The 24,246-nt window shown below is 35.5% G+C and overlaps 2 protein-coding genes across 7 annotated transcripts in view; one reads left to right on the forward strand and one right to left on the reverse strand.

Annotated features, from left to right (window-relative positions):
- Positions 1-1,621: 1,621 nt before the first annotated feature.
- Positions 1,622-17,455, reverse strand: LOC138318760 (uncharacterized). Its single transcript, XM_069261437.1, has 3 exons — positions 17,124-17,455; positions 6,088-6,237; positions 1,622-3,348 (listed from the first exon to the last, which is right to left on the reverse strand). Exons 1-3 carry the CDS (start codon positions 17,326-17,328, stop codon positions 3,104-3,106), a joined length of 600 nt encoding a protein of 199 aa, XP_069117538.1. The 5' UTR covers positions 17,329-17,455; the 3' UTR covers positions 1,622-3,103.
- A 1,438-nt stretch (positions 17,456-18,893) lies between these two features.
- The window catches only part of LOC138318761 (myosin heavy chain, clone 203-like), a 45,748-nt gene continuing 40,395 nt past the window's right edge, over positions 18,894-24,246 (forward strand). For 5 of the 6 annotated variants that reach the window (XM_069261441.1, XM_069261442.1, XM_069261443.1 and 2 more), the window contains exons 1-5: positions 18,894-19,113; positions 20,713-20,937; positions 21,221-21,300; positions 21,960-22,373; positions 22,761-22,997. In XM_069261441.1, the coding sequence (XP_069117542.1) occupies positions 19,035-19,113; positions 20,713-20,937; positions 21,221-21,300; positions 21,960-22,373; positions 22,761-22,997 (1,035 nt within the window). In that variant the 5' untranslated portion in view covers positions 18,894-19,034. The remainder of the gene's footprint in view (positions 19,114-20,712; positions 20,938-21,220; positions 21,301-21,959; positions 22,374-22,760; positions 22,998-24,246) is intronic. The other variant, XM_069261440.1, reaches the window with a different exon arrangement.

Here is a 24,246-nt window from a genome sequence, read left to right on the forward strand (position 1 = left end):
TAAAAGTCTTTTGAGCTACAATATTGCAGCTAGGGGTCGCCTATTGAAGGTTTTTATAGGACTAATGAAAGTGTATGTGAACTTTTTAACGATATAAGCTTTTATTTTTATACATTATCTGTCAGATTAGATAATTCATTTTCCCTAACTTACACACAATCTTCATAATTCGTGTATTGGACAACGAAAGAAAAGAAGGCTAGTGGTCTTGTCTATGGCCATACGGTGCCAGGAACCATTGCTATCATCCTGTTTTCTAATAGGGAGCCTTTTGTCATGTGCATTAATTTTTTTAACATCGTTTGCCTATCTTGTAACATTATCGTTAAGATATGTTTTTATTGAAACAAAAAACGATGGCATCTGGCCATGGGGTGCACCCAGACCCTAGATGCTCTCATTTTCTGTCGCATTCCACTTTTTTCTTTGCACACATTTTTTTTAGGACAAATAAAATGCTTCTAGAAGCATTCGGCGTCAGTAGTGATCTTGTAACTGGCGTTTTGAAAGTACGCACACATTTGTGAATTGATAGTCGGATTTAATACAGGACTTTAATGCTGATTCAAAAATGTGAAATATATCATTTACAACCTGGAAAACGAAGGGCATGGTATATAGTCAACCAGCGAAGACTCATGGCCAGCTACAATTCCTTCCACCCACCCCCTCCCCCTTTTCTTTTATTGCTAAGGATATCGAGATATAACCTGTCAATATTGAATATTAATGACAATAAATTATCAAATATATTGGGATTTTATCGGGTTTTTTTTTGGAAAAAAGTAAATACTTGAAGGGATTTACATTGTACCTTTTAAGCGATGGAGATAAAACCTTAACTTACACGAAAAAAAAAATAATTATTCCATTGTGCCTGGATACAAGTATGTTCATGCATGTATGTACCACAAAGTCGAATACATTTAGATTTCAAAATGATAACATCAAACGGTAAAGGTAGGAAATGGAGTTTTCTGTCTAATTCTCACTCTTTATCTAATTCGTTAATTTTTTCCCTTTCTCCCTCTTTTTTTCTTTCTTCCTTCTTTTCCTTCCTTCCCCTCTTTCTTTTTCCCTTCTTTTTCCTTTTTCTTTTTTCTCTCTCTCCTATTTTAGGGGGGGCGTACGCCGGGTCCGCCCCCCCTTGGATCCGCGCCTGATTTTCAAACTGTGCATCTCTAGTGAAATTTGTTAAAATATTTTTGTGTGTATAAATATTCCTGGAGAGTTACAATAATGAAAGCAAAATTAAAGTAATAAAAAATCCCCCCCCCCCCACCAAATAATTCCTCTTTTATAGATATGGCATACAATCTTCATTCTGTTGGGACAAAAATGTATTTAACAATGCAACAACAGTAATTTTATTTACAAAAATTAGCCAAAGGTTGCGTTTTGTAATTTGAATGAGTCGTGAGCATTATGAAGTCTACCAAAGTAGTGTTCAACAGAGTACACTGTAACCTAGTCATGTGAACCATTACTCAGTCTTATCTACTAGAGTTACTTCCCCTTGTTTCTCTCTGTCATTACTGATGGAATGAAAATTCTGATAGTTCAGGATGCCAAATACTACAAAGGCTTTTACGTGGGAATCAAAAAATAAAACAAAACAACGAAGAATTATATATTTAATAAAATGCAATTATGTATAAAATATAATAAAAAGCTATGTATTATTTTCAGCTGTGGCAAGATGATAATGAAAAAAACAATGTATATCTTTTAAATTGCAGTGATACAGGTAATATTCCTCCATGTAAAAATGTGTTGTCATGTGTTCAATCACAATTACGCATTGTATTGTTTAATCCAGAGTTCATTCATCTTCATACTCCAGGGATTAAGTAACTCCTGGGGTATTCAGGATGGAGTTCATCATGGTATAATTAAAACTGTATACTCGGACAGAGCACAGCTCCTGGGTTCCATATTGCTATAAGTACATAATGTAGAAAAAGTGTTTTGGAAGAAGGGGACAATTGTTTAAATATATTATGTCAAAATGATGTAGATCTAATTATCCCTATGAGGCAGATAACTTTTTGTTTGATTCAATAAAATGTGTACATGTAAACGTCAACATCAAAAAGTGCAACATATACTCTCCTGATATGGTTAACTTTAGAAAGTTGTATTTCCTTGGCATTTTGTCCTCCATATATTGTCAATGTTTTATTAAGCAGGTGGTCGCTTTAAACAGGTATACACAGGTGGTCATTATACACAGGTGGTCATTATATACAGGTATACACAGGTGGTTGCTATACACAGATGGTCGCTAAAACAGATTTGACTGTAATGCTCATTGAAATGAAATGGAAGACGCCGTCCGTGTTATTCCAAAGGATATTCAGATCGACTCACACCCACACAACATACGAGATACTCCAGATCGACTCACACCCACACAACATACGAGATACTCCAGATCGACTCACTCCCACATGCGAAATACTCAAGATCGACTCACTTCAACATACGGAATACATCTACCGGTGTAAAGGTCACTAAACATGGCAAGCTTTTGCGACATATTTTATGATAAAGGTCAGAGATTTATATATAATATTTAATAATATTTAAATCTCTGTAAAGGTTAAATCTTTCGTGATTATTAGTAGAAATATAATATCTATACCACAGGGACTTGTAACGTAGGTTGTGAGAAAGTCTGCTGTGAATACATGTGTACTATATACTATATAAAAGGTCCTTTTATATAGTATATAGTACACATGTGACTTGTAACGTAGGTTGTGAGAAAGTCTGCTGTGAATACATGTGTACTATATACTATATAAAAGGTCCTTTTATATAGTACACATGTATTCACAGCAGACTTTCTCACAACCTACGTTACAAGTCCCTGTGATCTATACCCGATGTAGAAGACTAGTATTTGTACATATTACTGTATGCTTTGGGGATAATTTGCGTGCCAGTGTAAATTAAAACTAAATTGTCCCCGTCTTGTTCACGCAGTCAGGTAATATCCAACATGTATCATTTTTACAATATCACAACATTTCGTCTGTACCATATACATTGTAATATAACATGTTTAAATCTTGGTGTGACACAATACTTCAATATCACTTCAGTATGGCTCGGCTTGTACCAGATAGAGTTTGGGCTTGTCTGGGTCCACGTGTATGGTACTGGGATAGTACGTTGGTTTCAGACCAGACGGTCGTTTCGTCAGGAGCACTGCCAGAAAAACGACGAATCCGATGAAAGAGGAGAGAGCAGCGATGATATCGACAATGAAACACCATTCCAATGACCAGCTATTGGCTGTGGCGCCTACCACGAATATCACTACTCCACCAGCAATACATAGCGCTGAAAAGTAACAAATAGCGGGAAACTATTACTTTGTCGATATTATCATATGCTTTTAGTTTTTCTTTTGAAAATACGAAAACGAAAAACTGATCGAGAGAATTCGTGACTGTTACGTGTGATTATCTTGTGTGAAAAATATGAAGTGACTTTTATAGAATTATCAACAGTAAGTGTACAGGAAGACAAATATTGTCATTGGTAACTTTTCCATGAATGAATTTGATAAACGTGTTTATAGATTGTTAGATTTCAATTGTATCATTATACATGTAGTAAATAATTATATTCCTTGCCTCCAGTTCTTCATAATCTTCACAAAGAACATTCAATACATTGTATGTTTGTTAATAAAATTAAATACTGGACATATTAAAACTTTCCTCCCTCATTTCTCTTACACGAACTCGTTATCAGTTTGAAACATACATGGAAATATTTTTCATTGCATTACGTTGTAAAGTTATGTAATTAACTTCAAACTCCTTGTTGTATTTCCGATTTTATCATACACGGTACTTATCAATATGCGTGGATGTGAACTCATATCGACTGTGTAGGCATACGTTGCCCATACATGTCCACTGATCAGTGACGTAAGACTCATCACTAGATGTATCACTTTTATAGCATTATTTTTTATAGTGACACATGTATATTTATCGTTCCATTAAATCTCGGTTCGTTGCGTATTCATAAAGTTATAAATGTTGTAGGTTGAAGATTCAGTAAAGTTATATCAAAGAGGGAAAATATTCGCCCCATGAACACTTAATTACATTCCATATAAATTCGAGTCTCTACAACTGCATCTTACGAACTTTACGGCGGAATGTATCTCATCTGATATCCCTCCCTTCCAGGAGAGTATCGTACAGAAAACACTTGGCTAGTTGCTCATCTAAAGGCGCGGGAAATATAAAGGCTAGTATCTTCGACAACACGGATTACTAAAGTTTAATGTTATAGAGATGGCCATAAAATATTGCTTATACCAGAGATTTGAATAGTATTATTTTACTTAAATTTCTGCGTATATCCACAGAACCTAACATCAATATATAGATCACTGTTGTAGTTTTTATGGGTCAGAGGTCGTCGATCTTTCCCTGGGAAGGGTAAGATCATTCTTGTAACTGATATTATAATGGATGGTCAGGGACTACAGGTTGTTTTGTTGTCCTAAGGTAGGTCAGGGGAGGGCGGGTATTTTTACTATACAGGTCCTGTTTGGTGAGGCTATAGACAAAATGACACTTATAGTAATTATTTATCCTATCCGAATCCCTATACTACATTCATGTTCAAAGAAATAAGCAATATAGTTCTAAATGTATCCGCATTCTTCAGGGGCGTAGGAACGCGGGGGGGGGGGGGATTGCCCACCGTTCCCCAGGGGGGGGGGGCAAACATGTCTTTTTGACCCCCCCCCCATTTTCGCCGAGTGAAATGTTCTAAAAATACACATTTGAAAGAAAAAGGGGTCCTCCTACACATTTTTGTACTTCATTTTAGAAAAATTTTCGCTGCGCGGCGCGTTACCTAAAACGTTCAAGAACGTAATGTTCAAATCATTAATAATGAAAATTCGATACACACGAACTAAACTAAGAATGTCCATCAAGGAATTATATTATTTCAAAAAATGTTTCTTAAAAATTTGTTTATATGTCTTAGCAAGACAATCCATTCATTATTATTTTGAATTACAAAATAATGTGCCGATGGTGTGAATCCGGTATGTTCAGATCGTGCTGGGTTGTATAATGGTATGACGAAACTCACAATTATCATTCTAAATGCAGGTAACTTTAAATCGAAAAATCACCGTGTTAAGAACGCTTTAAAACTATCAAAATACATTGTAAAACTCATCTAAGGCATTCCAAATCGTAATATTTTTTCTCGGGGGGGGGGGGGGAACCCCCGGACCCCAAACAACAAAATCTCACGCCTTCAGTGCTCGCAAATTCATCAAAACATATCGTAAAACTCACCTCAGCCACTCTAAATAGTAATATTTTTCCCGGGGGAGACCCCTGGACCCCCATTCAAACAATTCTCGCGCCTGCGGCGCTCGTAATTGCAACAAAATGCATCGTAAAACTCATTTCTATCATTCTAAATCGAAATATTTTTCCAGGGACCCCAACCTCGCACGCTAATTTGCGTATTCATTAATTTTCTGTTTACGTCGCCACTGTCTATAGATGTGTACAGGGATTATATGTAATGATATACGAAAAATGTATATCACGCATATATCCTGTGGGTGCGGGGCTGGCGAATGGCGGGGGAGATATGTTACGAAATATTGAGATCCTTTGCCCACCTATAACGTTTCATCTTCCTACGCCACTGTTCTGTAATTCGAAATTATTATGCAGATGTTGTATGCTAACGACTCTGTATCCAACAGTTTGACAAGTTACACTGTATCATTTGCCGTAGATAAAATCACGAAAATTTGTCTAAATATTATCTAACCTTTACATATCATGGGGAAAATCTGGCGATAAATCGGAGTGAAAGCTTGCCGAAAATCAAGGACAAATTTGACGATACATCAAAATGGAATGTTTGACGATATCACGAGACGATTTAGACGATATATCAAAAGGAAGGCTAAAGTTTGACAACATATTTATAATGCACGAGCGAGGATTTATGATATAGTGAGACTTAGATTTATAAGTTTTACGATACCACCTACTGTCAAAAGAAGGAGGGATTACTTACTAGAGAGGATGCTACAGAATGCCATGAAGCCCATCATTCGTCGGTAGTACATGCCGAGGGCGATATACATGTAAACTGGTAGTATAACGAGAGGCAAGGCTAGCCCGATAATACCCACACATCCCAGGGCTCGCACCACCTGGAACCAGTCTGTAAAAGTAATTAAATGTTATGTTGGCTTTAAAATTACAAATTATTACTTGTAGATTACTGTGACTTTACAATGAAAAAGACACTGAGGTGATGACTTGCTGCCATAGGTACTCTGGTTTCAGACCGGTAGGGATCTGAGAATTAGTTACAGTTTATATAATTATGGACCCACCAAAGTGCCCATTGACCACTTTAGGGACCGCTAATACACCTAAAAATGGTCAATTGGCGGTCTGGTGGATCCATAATTATACAAATTATATAAACTGTAACTAATTCTTAGGTCCCTGTGTTTACACCTGGCGCAACTGCGCACAGGGATCTGAGAATTAGTTACGATATTGTTATATATGTTTGACCAAACAAAAGAGATAACATCATTTATGTAAAACCCTAAATCGTCTAAAATGGTCTTTGTGCAGTTTGGTGGGTCTAAATATATTATTTACTGTAACTAATTTTCATATCCCCGTGGTACTTGCATCATGTTTGACGGATTGTTTTTAGATGTCTAAAATGGTCTTTGTGCAGTTTGGTGGGTCTAAATATATTATTTACTGTAACTAATTTTCATATCCCCGTGGTACTTGTATCATGTTTGACGGATTGTTTTTAGATGATAACAAAAATCAATTTATTTCATGAAATTTTAGTCAAAGAAAGTTTCAGTTAAAGATATAAACCAACAATTTCTTAAGAGTCAGTGAAACTGTATTTAAATGCTTTTCTTTTCTTACATGATGTAACAACACACATTCTTCAATCTTCATGCATGCGTAAACCCTTTAAGAAAATATTTTTTCAGATCTGCAGTTTCAGTGACATGAGAAAACCTTCCATTTGGAAAATGACATCGCATGTTAATATCACTTTCATTGGTATTCGGTGTCACGTTAACAGACAGCGGGGTTATTTTTTTCTGTAAAAATACATTCTGTCTACCCGTTTACATAAACTAGATATATGGATACCCTCGATTATTTCTAAGGAAGTCAAGCTGTTCTGTTCGATTACCATACTTTTGATGTTGTTTTATTTAAGAGTGAGTTCGGTTTGCTTTTTTACACAGACATATATGGAACTTGTATTTTGTACGCTGGCTGAAAGAGCGGCTATGTAAATAAACGTCCCTACTTCTAAAGACGACGGGTATTGAAAAATAAAAAATAGTAGAAATCTATTTTCGTATAAAAATAAGAAAGTAATCCAATTTTCCGAACCCTGGGTAATTAAATTAAAGCATGCAAACATTTGGTCTGTGTGTCTGATTCCTGGAATTTATAATATCTTTAGAGAATTTAGACCTAGAAAGTTACATGTAAACTCGACAAAGGATAGTGAATCCGAAAAATCAACCTCCATACGCATTACTTTACATAGGTGCAATAGTTTAGCTCAAAAAAAATTATACAAATAATTGTGTCGTCTTTAGAGCTTTAATTGGTGCCTATTTCTACGGAAGCGTATTAGGCTCACGTACGACAATATTTTTCAGGATAACGAAAATGTTTTATTTGGCGGCCGCCATATAATTATATGGCGGCCGCCAAATAATTATCTGGCGGCCGCCACTTAATTTATCACTTCCGTATATTTCTACTAATGGAGCAACGAAATGATTGTGCAAATCACTATAAAACGTCTATATGCATATTATATATTAATATTACTGTACCTAATTTCATATCCCCGTGGTCATATTTGACGGATTGTTTTTAGATGATAACAAAAATCAATTTATTTCATGAAATTTTAGTCAAAGAAAGTTTCAGTTAAAGATATAAACCAACAATTTCTTAAGAGTCAGTGAAACTGTATTTAAATGCTTTTCTTTTCTTACATGATGTAACAACACACATTCTTCAATCTTCATGCATGCGTAAACCCTTTAAGAAAATATTTTTCAGATCTGCAGTTTCAGTGACATGAGAAAACCTTCCATTTGGAAAATGACATCGCATGTTAATATCACTTTCATTGGTATTCGGTGTCACGTTAACAGACAGCGGGGTTATTTTTTTCTGTAAAAATACATTCTGTCTACCCGTTTACATAAACTAGATATATGGATACCCTCGATTATTTCTAAGGAAGTCAAGCTGTTCTTGTTCGATTACCATACTTTTGATGTTGTTTTATTTAAGAGTGAGTTCGGTTTGCTTTTTTACACAGACATATATGGAACTTGTATTTTGTACGCTGGCTGAAAGAGCGGCTATGTAAATAAACGTCCCTACTTCTAAAGACGACGGGTATTGAAAAATAAAAAATAGTAGAAATCTATTTTCGTATAAAAATAAGAAAGTAATCCAATTTTCCGAACCCTGGGTAATTAAATTAAAGCATGCAAACATTTGGTCTGTGTGTCTGATTCCTGGAATTTATAATATCTTTAGAGAATTTAGACCTAGAAAGTTACATGTAAACTCGACAAAGGATAGTGAATCCGAAAAATCAACCTCCATACGCATTACTTTACATAGGTGCAATAGTTTAGCTCAAAAAAAAATTTATACAAATAATTGTGTCGTCTTTAGAGCTTTAATTGGTGCCTATTTCTACGGAAGCGTATATAGGCTCACGTACGACAATATTTTTCAGGATAACGAAAATGTTTTATTTGGCGGCCGCCATATAATTATATGGCGGCCGCCAAATAATTATCTGGCGGCCGCCACTTAATTTATCACTTCCGTATATTTCTACTAATGGAGCAACGAAATGATTGTGCAAATCACTATAAAACGTCTATATGCATATTATCGTACTTATTTTATATCACTTACCTAATGGACAATAAAACTAAACCGTATAAAATATCAAATTCACAGCGAGACATTTTTTTCACATATAAAATATAATGACCTTTTTCGAAGGAAAATTATACGGCAAGTCTACAAATTATGGATTTGACGTCTTACGAGAGGTGAAGTAAATATTAAGAATGTTTGTTTTGGACAAAAATGATATATAAATGCATTTATATCTTCAAATAATTAGAAAATTATAACAAATTACAGAAAATTGTGCTAGAGTGATTTTATGAGGCAGTGCTCCATTACGACACATAGGCACCAATTCGTACCGGTACGTATATTCATTCTATAATTTGTAATAACTTCCCAAGTAAGTGAAAGAAGCCTTGTTCATATATCACAAGGGATAGTGGTTATAGGCTACGTTTATTTCAACATATCCTAATTTCTCAGAGAATTAGACGTAACTAATCAGGCTAATCCGCTTCTGACTTACTATCATAACAACTACAACTCGGTGATTCTATTTTTAGAAACATAAATTTGATATTCCTTTGCGATCACCGCTGCATTCTTCAGGGTGGCGTGTTTTGACCAATGCTTTTCTTGTAATTAATATACACATGAGAGATTGTTTTTGATTTTTTTTTAAAGAAACGGCATATCTTATATAAAAATTAAGAACCTTTGTTTCGGTTCACATAGTGTTTTATCACCCTTGTAGGATTTAAAATAATGACCGAGGCCTCGGTTATTATTTATTCTACGCGGGTGATATAACACCATATAATTTAAACTGTAACTTATTCTCAGATCCATGTGTTACAACAAGCTTCGTATCATTGTTAGCGCTGATAGAGTATACAATGTTGTTTTGAAAATTTACACGCAAAACGATCATCATACAGGCTATTGACGCATATCAACTAACATCTTACAGGCACGGTATGTGATAGACATTAGATAGAACAGTGGAATAGTTTAACACCGGTAATTGTCACCTTAGCCGGGATGGACCATCTACTTTATTAAATATATATATATACATGTTATATATGCTAATAAGTCTTTCCCCCCCCCCTCTCTCTCTCTCTTTCTCTCTCTCTCTCTCTCTCTCTCTCTCTTTCTCTCTCTCTCTCTCTCTCTCTCTCTCTCTCTCTCTCTCTGTATATATATTTGTATATAGTTAAGGTCACCCGTTTGTTGTTGTATATAATAGATAATAATTGGAGCGGGCTTAATATAATTTTGTGAACTTGTGCCCAATCCTTTTTGTGTATGAATTTACAAATAAACTATGTTTAAATCAAAAAAATAATCTTACAGGTTATTGCGATATCAACTAACGTTGCAGTGAAGAATTAATTGTCCGACCATCGTGCTTCATTGAATTCTTTTACACTAGAATTTGTAACGGATTTTTATCTGTGTTGTCCATTCATTAAATTTTAGTTTTATTGTATTGTGTGTTTTTTCAATATTTTCGGCTGAGACACAGGGAGGACGATGACTGAAGTCACGGAGGCTATGGTCCAGTGCTCTGACCATTTGGGTCATTATCAACAAATGTATGTGTACTATATTGGAGTTATTATAATGATGTAGGTTTTCTGTGGGAAACAGCGACACTTGGGGTACGTTGGAGCTATTGAAGGTCAAGGTCTTTGCCATCCTTGATAGTTCATGTTTCAGGATTAATACTATCACTGTCGTTTTATCCACCCCTGGACTATCTCATAGTAAAATTGAAGGCAGTTCAGGAGAAAAAACTGACCAATCACAAGCCTTCATAGACTTCCCTTGACAATAACGTACGTAAATAATGTACCGCTATACATAAATTCGATTATTTTGATACATCTAGCTACTGTGACAAATTCCAGGGGTGGATATTATAACAATGAATATCGAGGATGTGTCTTTGATGGAATTCCCGGAAGAGTGGAAGTTTTTCAAAGAATTCAATACACATATGATAACAAATTCAAAGAAACACTAGTGAAGTCTGTTGTTATCTGTTGTTACTGTCAGTAATACGATAAACATAATATACATGTAGAAATCTGATTGAGTGCTGTAACCGATAGATTCCCTGTGATTACATTAGGCCTGTAGCATTATTGTACAGATCGTATCACACGCGTATAAATCTAACGATTTCATACCTGACTGACATTCCTTAGACTTAATGAGACGTACGTAGAAGTCGGAGTGTACGCTTGGGTGATGATTCGATAGAGCTCTCTATAGAGTATGATGACCAACTTCCCTTGGCCTGTACAACATGTAGGATTACATGTGGGGAGATACACAAGTAATATTTAAGAATGCGCGCGCCCTAAGGTCTTGTGGCATGTCCAGGTTTAGCCTTGAGCTGCAGTAGATTATATTTTCTTTTGCATTCACATTAAAATTAGTGTCTTGTGACCTGTCGAGGAAAGCACTCAACCCCTTCCTGCTGTCGGGTTACAGGTATAAAATTAACACCTAGATCAAAAGCTTTGAAGTATGTTTGTTGCCACAACAGGCTACATGTCAAGACCTAATTAGATGTATTGTCAGACTATGCACAATGATTGTCTCATTGGGCTATTGTTGCAAGAACACCCGTTTGGGGTTAAAGTGTACACGGAATGGTTTGGTATATAAGGCTTGATAAATGCGTTATTGGATAAAATTTAGAATGGAGAAAGTGCGAGCTTCATAGCAGTTACGTATGGTTACGGTATTGGAGATAATCCGACTTTTCTCTAGAACACACCTGAAGCCCAAGCCATTGACCCCGATTCGGGACCTCTGACGTGACGAGGACAACGGGCCCTACTCTACTCGCATAAGATAGAGTGGCGATTTTCGGTGTCTGCCATCAAATATAAACTATCTGTTGGTAAATATCGATTTTAAATACACAAATACCTGTGTACATGTCCGATACATAATTAATATTATCCTCAATCACAGATATGAGTTTGAAATACGCTTGAAAATATTGATTTAAATACCATGCATATATTGATGTACCTCTCGTAGATAAATGAACATCTCTGCGCGATTACTGCATAATGATAGACAATAAAAAGTACATAATTATCAACGTACGTTGTATATCTGCGGTGGTTGGAACCACATATACATCATTATTATACCAAGGATTCTTGATTATGTTATCCAAAACCCGTCTCGTGTCGTTGAATGTCTACTGGTCAAACTCGCTTTCAATTTCTGACTTTTTAATATAACCTAGACCTGTCAATACGAATTAAGGTATGATTCTAAAAAGATTTTTTTGCATATATGTAAATGCATCTACTAATTGCGTTATAACTGAAATAGATTCATTTGTTTTTTGACGAAATACATTCAGCTTTCATATAATACAGTACATCCGACGACTTCTTGATATTTTGCTCAAGTTCAATCATTAGTGTCTTCAATTGAAAAATAAATCATACACGGGTCAGACGAAAAAAATGAGACTGAAGATGTCTATGTCTAATCCAAATATCTAGTATCAAACTCAAAATACTTCCGAATTGCCAATGTCGTGCTGTGTAAATCTCTATACCGGTATACTGCAGTAACTAATTACGCGTGGTCAACCGAGACTAATGAGGGGGCTAACCAGATTACGTAAGAAAGATGTTAAGTGACCTGTCACGCTTTGTTGATTAGCTCTCGTCAGATGTGAAAAGTAAGATTACAGGTAAGCTAGCGATGGACCATCATGTAATTGTTGTATAATGTCATATTTGTTTACACTTACAAATCATTGGTTTACAGTAAAATATACCGTCCTAACATATAACAAGGGTATCAATCACTAGATGTATATATTTCAGAAAGACTCATGCATACATTTGTCTTGTATCTATGTTTCTGGTTACATGTATATGTATTTTAATAACAGAAACTACAAAATTATTTACAAATGGCATGTCGAGAAAGAACAATGCAAATATAATGCACAATATCAGAATTTTGATATTTCTGATAGTTGCTAGATTTTCGGATATTTCTTTGTGAATTTTGGTCAATATCGATCATTATTTAAAGATGCTCCATCGCTGACAAATGGTATTTTTACACTATCAAAAAACAGGAGCAGACGATTTTGTATTTTTCTTCAGTTAAAAAAGTTACTTACTTTACAACCATTACCACCATTGAAAAGTTTGAGCTTTTAATTTTACTTAAAGTTAAAAATATGAAAATAATTAGTTTGCATCCCGAAAAAATTCCGAGGCACTGTATCTTATATAGAATGAAGTAATGATTGCGGATGCACCAAAGGCGAAATAAATTATTTTATGTTAGTTTTTGTGTTAATTAGGCATATATATACACGATTAAACACCAATTATTGTTCAAATGATAAATATCATTTATGCTCTTTCGGCGGTGGAGCATCTTTAATACCAATCATGATAATCTATATGACCAAAAATGTACTGTTGAAGATTGTTAAAGATGCTCCACCGCCGACAGAGCATAAATGATATTCATTATTTGAACAATAATTGGTGTTAAATCGTGTATATATATGCCTGATTAACACAACAAATATTATGTAATAATTTATTTCGCCTTTGGTTCATGCGCAATCAGTACTTCATTCCATATAGGATATAGTGCCACGGAATTTTTTCGGGATGCAATTAATTATTTTTCATATTTTTAAACTTTAAAGGGCCACTACCTTTCCGAAACGGCTTTTAATTTTTGAAATAGGAATGTAAAACGAGATCAATAATTTTGCAGAGTCGGAGGATTTATAAACTATACGTTTACTAGCACACTTATCATCACCTTCAGAACTGTTTAATTAGAATAAATAAAATGTTATATTTTCATAACGCGGGTCGTTTTAATGTTTCCCGCCGTCGTCCTAAATGCCGCGCGGTAGTTGACTATCACTGCGCCAGACGGCAAAACAGCGAAATGAATCTCCACTGTTATCGTACATAAGACAGGAAATCTCTTGCATATGTTTCGTGTTGTAACCTCATCTTAAGCCATCGATATATATTTTCTTTTGTTATTTAAGTTTTTAAGAAACCTTTAAATTTTGCTCCCGATAGAGGTTTTGTAATTTAGTGGCTGTTTGATTATTGGGCTGATTACGGCCATCTCGTGTTGTTGTGTTGTCGCCTCTGTCGTGTTGTCGCCTTGTCGAGCCAACACGACAAGGCGACAACACAACAACATGAGATGGCCGTAATCAGCCACCATAGAGATAAGATTTCTAGTTAAAAGTTTGTACACAAGGTACACCTGGATTTTACCAGAAACATATATAACTTATACATGTTTCCGCTAATCTACTTATGTTTAGCCTGATTTCAGTTGCAATATATATTTGTAAAATTCTCGTAACGCCATTTCAGGAATGCATATATGTCCACCTTTGTGCTATAACCCCACTACCAAACACCTCACTGCCGTTGTCCCCGTGACGTCACATCCGGTTTTCCCCGATCAGCAGTCGATATACAGGTAAAAATCGAGCACTTCGGAGGGCGGTATCTAGGTACGGAAGCGGCCGATTTTGATGCGGTTTCCAACATTCTTGTCAGGAGATCAAAGAGAATAACACATCTAAATATTATTTTTCCGTTCCGTGTACACTTTAATACAGAAAATGAGAGTTGACTAGCTGCGATAAAACCAAATTTCAATAATCTTAATATATATAAATTAGCGCTAAAAGCATCTGGTGACTTATTTTTATAGTGACTTATTGATATCGTTTGGTTAGAAGTTATCTTTGGGCCTATAGGTACACGTTTTTGTCAATTGTCCTCTTTATACATCTGTAAGTAATATCGATGGACTGATTTCTAGATTAATTATACGTTTACTTACATGCGCACATATAGCAATACTTTATGGTTGAAACGTCAAGTCTTTCGTTATGCGCCGAAGTTATTAGGATTACACCTAATTGGTGCCGTGTTGGATATTTACTGGCCGTCATGAGACAAAAATATGGCACAAAGGCTTTTTGACAATAATTGGAAACATGTTTATTTTTTTATCTCCAGTTGATTAAATCCAAACGTAATAAATAGGTTGTCACCGCTCATTTCGTCTGGGGAAAGGCTCCCCTATGTTTGTTGTACTTAAAGTGATTAAATAGATTGATTGTTCATGTAATATTGTGTATGTTATTGGGTTTAACTTACACTCCCTGGATACGTGTCAATGTTCATTGAGTCAGATCGACACTTTTCGTGGGTGTAAGGCGACACCAGAAATCGACAGTCAAATATATGAATGAAAGGAACACCCATTTGAAATAAACATGTGTTGGATATATATGTGTAAGGTGTAACTAGCTAGCCTTTCACTGTTAAACCTGTTTCACCCGCATATGTCGTCACGACAACGCCCATTAAACCCACAGGTATGTGACGTTCGCGTATAACAGCAAATATCTTTAATATTATTATGTAAGTTGTGAACCACACAAACGAAAAAAAAAACCACCAAAAAACGATCAGATGCAATAAAGTCACTTTCATTTGTAATAATTCTAATCTAGATCCCCGAGTTAATTGACTTTTTGTTGGTGATGTGTGTGGATATATACATACATGTATATATTTATATATATATCTTACTTCCGATGGATGCTTCTATATATATATCCGAATAGAGCTGTAACGACTTTTCCTATTGAATTGAATTGAGTCATGGTAAAATGTCGAGTGCCAGGCGCAGCAGGACAAAAACCGATCCTCGTTAGAGAATTGTGTTGGCAGTTCAATATGTTAATCCCTTTCAAGCTTTCCTATTGACGCGCTTGGGAACTATAAAGCTGAATAATTTTAGTCGTGTCAGAAATTACCAACATCCCCACTCTCGAAGTTAGTGCTCAGCAACGGAACATTTAAACAGGTCAAGACACAGTCTACATTTTATTGTGCCAAAACCAGTTTCCTATATACAAATGAATGGGCATTAGGACATCATTGATTTTAGAATTTTAAAAGTAAATGTAGCTCTACACTAGGAATTTATCTAAATTCCAGTGCATGGTTACTCACTGGCAATTATCCACGGTCAGTTTCCTTCGAACAAATATTTACTTTGTTTGTCACTTAACCAAGAAGGAATAACAAACTCAATGTTTTGGCACAAGACATGGCATAGATTATATAGAGTTAGCATTAAATTTAACTCGAAGTCCATTAAAACATATGCAGCATATCTACTGGGCAGTGTGTATCGAGTTCGTTTCATTGCAGCAGACGACATGTCCATCTTATTTCCATCAATCATGGCCATATTTCATGTAAACCAATGTACTTTTATCATATAGATGTATCCGTATCACAGAGCCAAACACCTGTGATCGAAGTTTATAATTAAGGTGTCCTGTTTACTGAGATGGCAGGTAATCCAGATCCAGATATATACACGGAATGAAAGGCCACAGAGGTGGTAATCAAACGAAAACCTTATGCAGACAAGGCTGAATTCAATTTCAGTTTCTCATTGTTGTTGGAGGGCGGAATTATTTACCCGAAGGAAATAGATAAGTCACTCGTAAATTGAAGTTTATACATTGAGGACAGTTATGGCAATGGTCTTATTCTCAGGACAAAATGAGCCTGGCTCATGCATATTTTATCCGGATCGGCCACCGTGAATATTAATTAGCCGCCGTTCAAGGTGTTTGTCATAATGGGGCTTATATCGTCTTAATGACGGCACTGTGTATATATATGTAGGATGATTTCGAAAGGAAAATTATCGCTCTTTCCAACGATAGTAACCGTTTTTATGTCGATGTACTAGAAATGTGTTTTTATAGCCGTTAAAGGTAGGCGGGTTAGAAATTCGGAGCCTAAGTCTTGCCACCCTTCTCGTATATAGTACCATCAAGGATTTATAAGTCTCATATACGTCCTTGGTACCATGTAGAGAATGATTTTTATCGTTTTTTTAATCTAGACCTCTAAAACGTCTAAAAATGGTCTTAGGGCACTCTAGTGGATCCATGATTATATAACCTGTAACTAATTCTCAGATCCCTGTGTTTCAACTCACTAGATGCCACCGTTATTCTGATCTTACTGTTACTGGAAAAAAATAATGAACTTAAGTTAATTAAAACTGACTTACCATGTAATTGTGTATCCACATGGTCGTGTTTGTAGCAGTTATGGTAATCGGGATCCCTACATTTCCCATACCTCCACAGCCCTAAGGAATGAGTTCCGTCATCTGCCCAGTTAGGGGCTATAAAAGCAATAATATGGAGAATCGCACTCCCTAAAAGGGCTACGCCAGCTATAAAGGGCATACTACCAGCCCCGAACACACCCATGCTTATTCCGTCACGATATTAAAGTGGAAAGTTATGATCAAGCTGGACAACAGTAGCCAGGGTTATGAAGCTATACCGTATTCAGCAGGCAACATACACCTTAATACATAGAGATGGTTAAACCTGTTGAAACCACGTGACTTGATGCCTGCAGGTATATTGTATATAAAGGTAAAATAACACGAAGTCATGCGTGACCACTACATCTCTTCGGGATAAAACAATAGAGCTATATTATAAGTTTTACCTACGTGTTAAGATCACATATACATGTTACACATGACTAAATTATACATGTATACTGGTAAGTGAGTATATATTTTATTCACCTCCGTGAAGTTTATTCCTAGTTCCCAGTTCCTTATTCCATTACTTTTTCGATTCACTGATTTCTAGCTACTAATTACCATCAGAAATGGTTCAAAATGCATTATTATGCATCACAATGATCTATTTGACCTTTTAATTCCTCATTAAGGGCCGATTACTTACTCTACAATCAGGTATACGTAGAACGAAAAAAGAGCAACAGAATCATGTATTCACAGAGGAAATAACCATAAAGAAGAAGTAGGCGGTAAACAAATAACTATATATAACTAGACAATAAGTACAACCGAAATAATTTAATCATTGGGAACAATTTTATTGTATTCACAAGTTTGAAAGTCGTAATACTGGAGAATTGATGAAAGAACAGATAGCATCACGCTTGACTTTGTCAAAATGAAAATTAGTGAAGGGAATATAGTATTAGTTTTCTAAATAAAATTGACATGCTATTTTTAATCAAAAGTGTGATTGCCGTTCTAAATCTACTGATTCTAAAATTGTATACATGGCCATGTCTAAAAACGGAATTTATAGCTTATTCCTTCTGATGGTTTATTATGTTTGTCCCAGAAGATGATTCACGTAAATAACTAAGAAATTTCGATATAGCTTTCTTTTGTGGTTCAAGTCCCACTAGATATTTCGCGGATAGAATCTTTCGTGGATGGACATCATTAAACAACGAATTATAGTCCTAAACATTCGTGGATAGCAAAAATCATCTAGATCTTACCCCATGGAACTTCAATGACTCGTACGCGCGTATTGACATCTCTTTCACGACCGCGTGGTATCCGCGGTTCATTAGATTGAGGTGTAAATTGAAAAAAAGTCACTCAAATAAAAATCTATTTTTATCATTATAATGAGAAATGCCAATGAAAAGAAAGCCTTTAATTATAAAAAAAACAGAGAAGGTTTCATTAATGTCTTGTTTTGTGTATATATCATACAGAGACTTAGACAGTAGTCTATGCGATTTAAAACTCTGTATTTTATTCACTATGGATAGTAGGCCTATATATGTCTACGAAGAATTTTGTTTATTCATTGTTTGTTCTTGAACGATACAAGATTAGTCGGGATTCCCAGGTCCCTGTGTTTTTGCTCTTTGAGTTAATTCCCTTGCGGATGTTCTGAGCGGTAGAAATTATGAAGACCCAGAACCTTTCTATCAAAGAATGTACACGTTTTGAAGTTATCCAGTCCGCCAATATTCACGCGACTGGAGCTGTGACGTATATGACGTCATAACCGGAATAGAAAATGCCCCGAGACGACGTTCAGACTTTTTACAACTCTCCCACGACGGGAATATAGAGAAAGCCAAACAACTTACGCTGTATTTCATTGGATGTAGAACGAAGAGTAAAATGTACCGACCATGGTACATTGCGAAATGGCAAAATTTAATACCATTGATAGTGCTATTAAGTGCAATATACGGATCTGGTAAGCGTTCCCGTTTGAAATCAGAAATGAATCGAATGATAAACGCAATGGCGGATTCAGAGAACAGCTAGATATCTACACTACTGTAAATAATTTTTACTATTTTATATTCAAATTGATTTTTCTCCGATTTCTCACGGGATAATGTGTGACTTTTAAAGAAAATTATAAGATTGAGGTTTTCTGAAGCATCCAACCTTCTGGATTTCTTACTGGAACAGTTTAGAATAGATTACATTGATTAGGCCTAAACCTTAAACAATTTTAGATAAAATTCAATCGTTTATTTGCCTACTGGTAGTTGAGTAATTTTTCTTCTTGGCCTATGTAATAAGACTAAGTAGCCTACATGGCTCGGATTGGTGGGCAGGGGACCAGGGGCCGGCACCATAATACTTTCTCAGACAAATTTTTTACTCAAGCCAATGGAAAATCGTATACTTGAGTAAAAAAACTGTCTGAGAATAGTTTTATGGTGCCGGGCCCGGTTCTCGCTGAGTAACAATTCTCACCATCGCATGAGTAATTTCCACGCAAAACATGAATAAAGCAATCTTCTGATAGGCCTAGAAAATACCCCCGTGTTGATTTCCCCCCAAAATTGTATGAAAATTTGTGAGTGATCATGCAAATACGAATATGATGGCGAGAATTGGTACTCAGCAAGAACTGGTCCCCTGTCAGTACTGGTCAGCAATCAGTTCTAGACAAATACATTGTAAAAATTCTCGCCATCACATTTGTATCTGTAAATTTATGTCAATTATGCCAACAAAAGATACTACCATATCTACCAAACCAGGCTAGATATTTAATTAGTCACTCTAGTAGCAGACACTACCATGCAGGTTTCCACAAAATATTGGTTGAAAATTTGTGTGTACTGGGACATTACCAGTAGTCGTGAAGGAACAGTAGTCCTGATTTAAAAAAAAAAAAAAATTGTTTTCGTCTCACCAAACACATCATTTACACATAAACAAAACCAAACCATTATGAAGTATTCGTCAACAGCTCCAGACATCAGAAATCTGGACGCATAGTAGAATATCAACACAATCACGACTACAGTTCCATCACGACTACTGGTTGGGTCCCAGTATTCATATAAATACAAATTATGCAATGGCGAGAATTGGTACATGGCGAGAATTTGTCACTGACCAGTACTGACCAACAGTCAAGACTCAGAAATACAATATTCCTCACTGTAGCAACATGTACTGGACCCAACCAGTAGTCGTGACTGAACAGTAGTCGTGATTGTGTGCATATTCTACTGTGCATCCAGGTTTGTGAATGTCAGTAGCTGTTGATGAATACTTATGGTGGTGTTGTTTTGTATTTGTGGAAATAATGTATTTTGTGAGATGCAAGCAATTAAATTTTTCCTAGGGTCCCAGTATATATGGTCCTTCATTTTCTGACCTGGGAAGTTTGGCTTATAATGGCTTTGAACCCATCCTTCTTATAAATTTTTGGCATTGACTGAAATACTAATAGGCAAAATTTCTTTGAAACATGCCTATCAAATCTTATGTTAATTAAGAGTTAGAAAAAAGATTTAATAATGCAGAAAGTTTTTTTTTTTTTTTTCAGAGGCTGCGCTTACTGATGCAATCTTCCATGGTAAAACAGAGGTGCTGGTTACCCCTGGACTCGTAAGGAAAGAGGGACTGACGTTAGACACATGTGCAAGTGCATGTGTTGCCGAAAAAACAATAAAATGTCAGTTTTTCAAGTTTATCAATAGCACCAAGACATGTTATCTGTCAGAAACTGATCATCCCAAAATAAAACATGTGGGCATCAATACCCCAGTTGGTAAGTGTCAGTGAATCTATAAAATTTGCATGTCTCTTAAATTATAGCAGTGCACAATTTTCCCAACTATGTGTGATGAGTAAGCAGTTAAAAGGGTGATAACTCAAACAGACATATCATCCCTGAATTCTTCAGTTACAAGTTCTGACTCTTAAAATGATTTGTATGATATACCTCTATTGGAAATAAAAATGACAAAAACTGTGTAGTACTTTTATAAATTATCCCTTAGAAATTATGAAAAATAGACTAGCATTTTCAAAGCATACAATTTTATTTCTAGGCAGTTCATCCTCTGGCAATGGAAAATCCTCTAAAGGAAGCAAGTTTGATGATCTTCAAAAGTCAATTGATCGACTCAAAGTAAGAATCTTAAAAACATTATGATTGCTTGTATTGATGAAATGTTTTGTCAGTAGCAGACTCTTTATAAAAATATTTCTGTACTGTTGTCAACTGTAGTCAGCTGAATTTTACCCTCCCTCATCCTTGTTGTTGACTATAGACTAGTTGACACTTGATATTGACAATAATCTTTCTTTAAAATAAATCTGTTACTTATATTCAAATTGTACCATATATTTTAAGTTCAAAACGATTATACTGGATGCCAAATATATACATATTTGACCATGTTTATCTCTTCATGGCAGAGGAACAAGATAAATCAAACAAGACCTTATCATCTGAAACAAGATGGCAACATGTTGAATTTCGGTTCAGATTGCAATATCAAAAAATATCTATAGTCTGATTTTAAATAGTATATCAAATGGTTTCTAAGTAATTTCAACTAATTTGCACTATTAGACTGTGTCATGTTTAGATTAACACACAACAGCTGCACATGTTGTCCAATATTTTCATAAAAACTTCTGGGGGCAGGCCTCATATAACTGCTTGTGTCAGGGAAGGAATCTAGAATAAATACAAAGTACAGAAAGAATTAAATTTGGATCTGTTTACTCATTTTAAAAAAAGGCTTTGGAGTGATGTTTCTTCATATCATATTTGTCTTTCAGAATGTGCAGAAAAAGGTGGAAAATTTGGTTGAGACCGATGATGAGAAATCAAGCAGTCTGAAAGACCTTCAAAGACAATCAGTTAAACAAGTTAAGGCCATAGTTACCTTGGATGGACGTTTGCGATCCTTGCACTCTCAAGTATCAGACATACGTGGGGATTTGTCAGATTTACAAAAATCACAAACAACTATCGCAAGGAATCTGCAGTCTGTGAGGTCATCAACAGGAAATCTAGGGTCCAATGTCAAACGACTTGCACATCTAGCGGGCGAACTGAATAGTAATGTAGAAGATGTGAAACTGTTCAACAGCAGCATTTTGCGACAACTTGCCAGAGTGTCACACAGCACATCAAATCTGGATAAAAAACTGAACAGGCTATCCTCATATCTACACGATAAGAAGATCTTTGTAAGTCCAGAAACAGTTTAGGACTGTTGAATTATTCTAGTTAAGAAGATAAACTTTAAACAACCTGGGCAAACAAAATCTTTGGCATCAGCATCTCAGAATATGGAGGCTATTCCTGACTGTTCCAACTGATAAAGCAACTTTTGCCTTTTTTGATGATGGTTGATAAGGGTGTTTTTATTGTTTAGACTGGGGATTGGCTTTGTCTAGGCAAAATGATGGACCTGCATATTATTTGAAATGTAACTTGAAATGTCTTCAATATCTTAATGTCTTAATATATTTGATCAGAGATTTCTCATTGCTTTATTATAGATTTGTTTTAGTTGACAGAAAGTATCACTGGAATACCTTTACTTCAATAAATGAGTTTGGATTTTCTTTTAGAACCCAGATAATATGCAACAGTCCCAGTTTCGGATCGCTAAAGGCATGGCTGTATTGGCTCAGTCACAGAAAACTTTTTGGCACCAGCTACATGGTCTTGAGCATACAGTAAGCATGCTGACAGCAACCCTTGGAAGGGAGAGCCGAGGACATGGACATACACAAAGTGCTCTCCTTAATCTCCAAACATCTGTACACAATATCAAATTGGCTTTGGCAAAGCTTTCCGATCCTATGGTATGTATGTTTTTGAAGATATCATACACAATTGTGTGGTTGAGCAACATTCCAAAAACAGTGTTCACAAATAATGCACCCATCATTAGTGGTGTGCGGTATTATCGGTATACCGATATATCCAGGTTCATTTTGAAAACGATACGTATCGCGGTACGATTTAGTCGTATCGGTTCACTCGGAATCATTCGGGGATTTTCCGTATATTTCAGTGAAAATTTCGTTTTTGACGGGAAATATTTTTAAAATGAGAATTTGTATAAAAATTAAAACTAAAATATATATTTTAACAACATTTCAGACAAATGTACAGGTTAAGATGGATTTTTGGGATGTTATCATACGTAGATTATGATTGATCTTGTGCTTAGTAACGTTTCAAAATGGCGGCCTTCATAGGCACGAATGATAACCTCGTAAAAAATCCGAAGCAAAGGCGGTTGTATGGCAGCATTTTGGCCTTACAGTACGTAAAGGGGAAAGAAATAACGAGGAAAGCATCGCTGGATGTCGATTGTGTACGGCAATCGTTAAATGTAGTGGCGGAACAAGGAACCTGACGACTCACTTGCGTCGCCATCACCCAGCTACTGAGTCCCGTCCAGTAGTAACGTTAAGTGTTTGCAAAACATCGAGCGGAAGTAACACAGACATTATCTCGCATTTTATAGATAAAAACAAGAATAAAAGTGATATATTGACAAAACATTTATTTCATACTCTTTTTAGGTGATTGACAGAAAAAAAACATGCAATTCTTATTATACAAAAATAATACCAAAATATCATGATATGTATCATAATACACTTATGATGTATCGTGATATGTCGCGATACAAAATTTTTCGCGATACCCATCCCTACCCATCATAAGTACAAAAGTCTGAGTCCTTGACATTTGTAGAAATTTGCATGTGATATTCAAAATACTTAATAGCTATATTTGTACATGGTATCCTTAACAGAGCAGCATTTGAAATACCCTGAAAACCAATTTAAATGGCTGTTTAAATGTGTTTTGTCATTGACTTTCATTTTTAGCCAATTTTGTTTTGAAATCTATAGATAATGCATAAATTTCTGTCACTATCGAACAGAAATTGTTTCAATCATGATCATGTGCACATTTTTTAGGACAATCCATACAGCTTACATTGTGCAGACATCAGGCAGATATCTTGCGAACATGTTCAAATTTTGTGTGTATAAATGCAAATTACATTGATACGGTAAACTATGTTTATAACAA

This window comes from Argopecten irradians, chromosome 3, assembly GCF_041381155.1.
Source record: "Argopecten irradians isolate NY chromosome 3, Ai_NY, whole genome shotgun sequence".
NCBI lineage: Eukaryota > Metazoa > Mollusca > Bivalvia > Pectinida > Pectinidae > Argopecten > Argopecten irradians.

What these genes read in the sequence shown, in the direction of transcription:
- LOC138318760 (XM_069261437.1), bottom strand. Translation starts at nt 17,328, where the DNA reads ATGGGTGTGTTCGGGGCTGGTAGTATGCCCTTTATAGCTGGCGTAGCC. An exon ending in TGTGGATACACAATTACATG is followed by an intron (nt 6,238 to 17,123) that starts GTAAGTCAGTTT and finishes TTACTTTTACAG; the next exon opens with ACTGGTTCCAGGTGGTGCGA. An exon ending in ATTCTGTAGCATCCTCTCTA is followed by an intron (nt 3,349 to 6,087) that starts GTAAGTAATCCC and finishes GTTACTTTTCAG; the next exon opens with CGCTATGTATTGCTGGTGGA.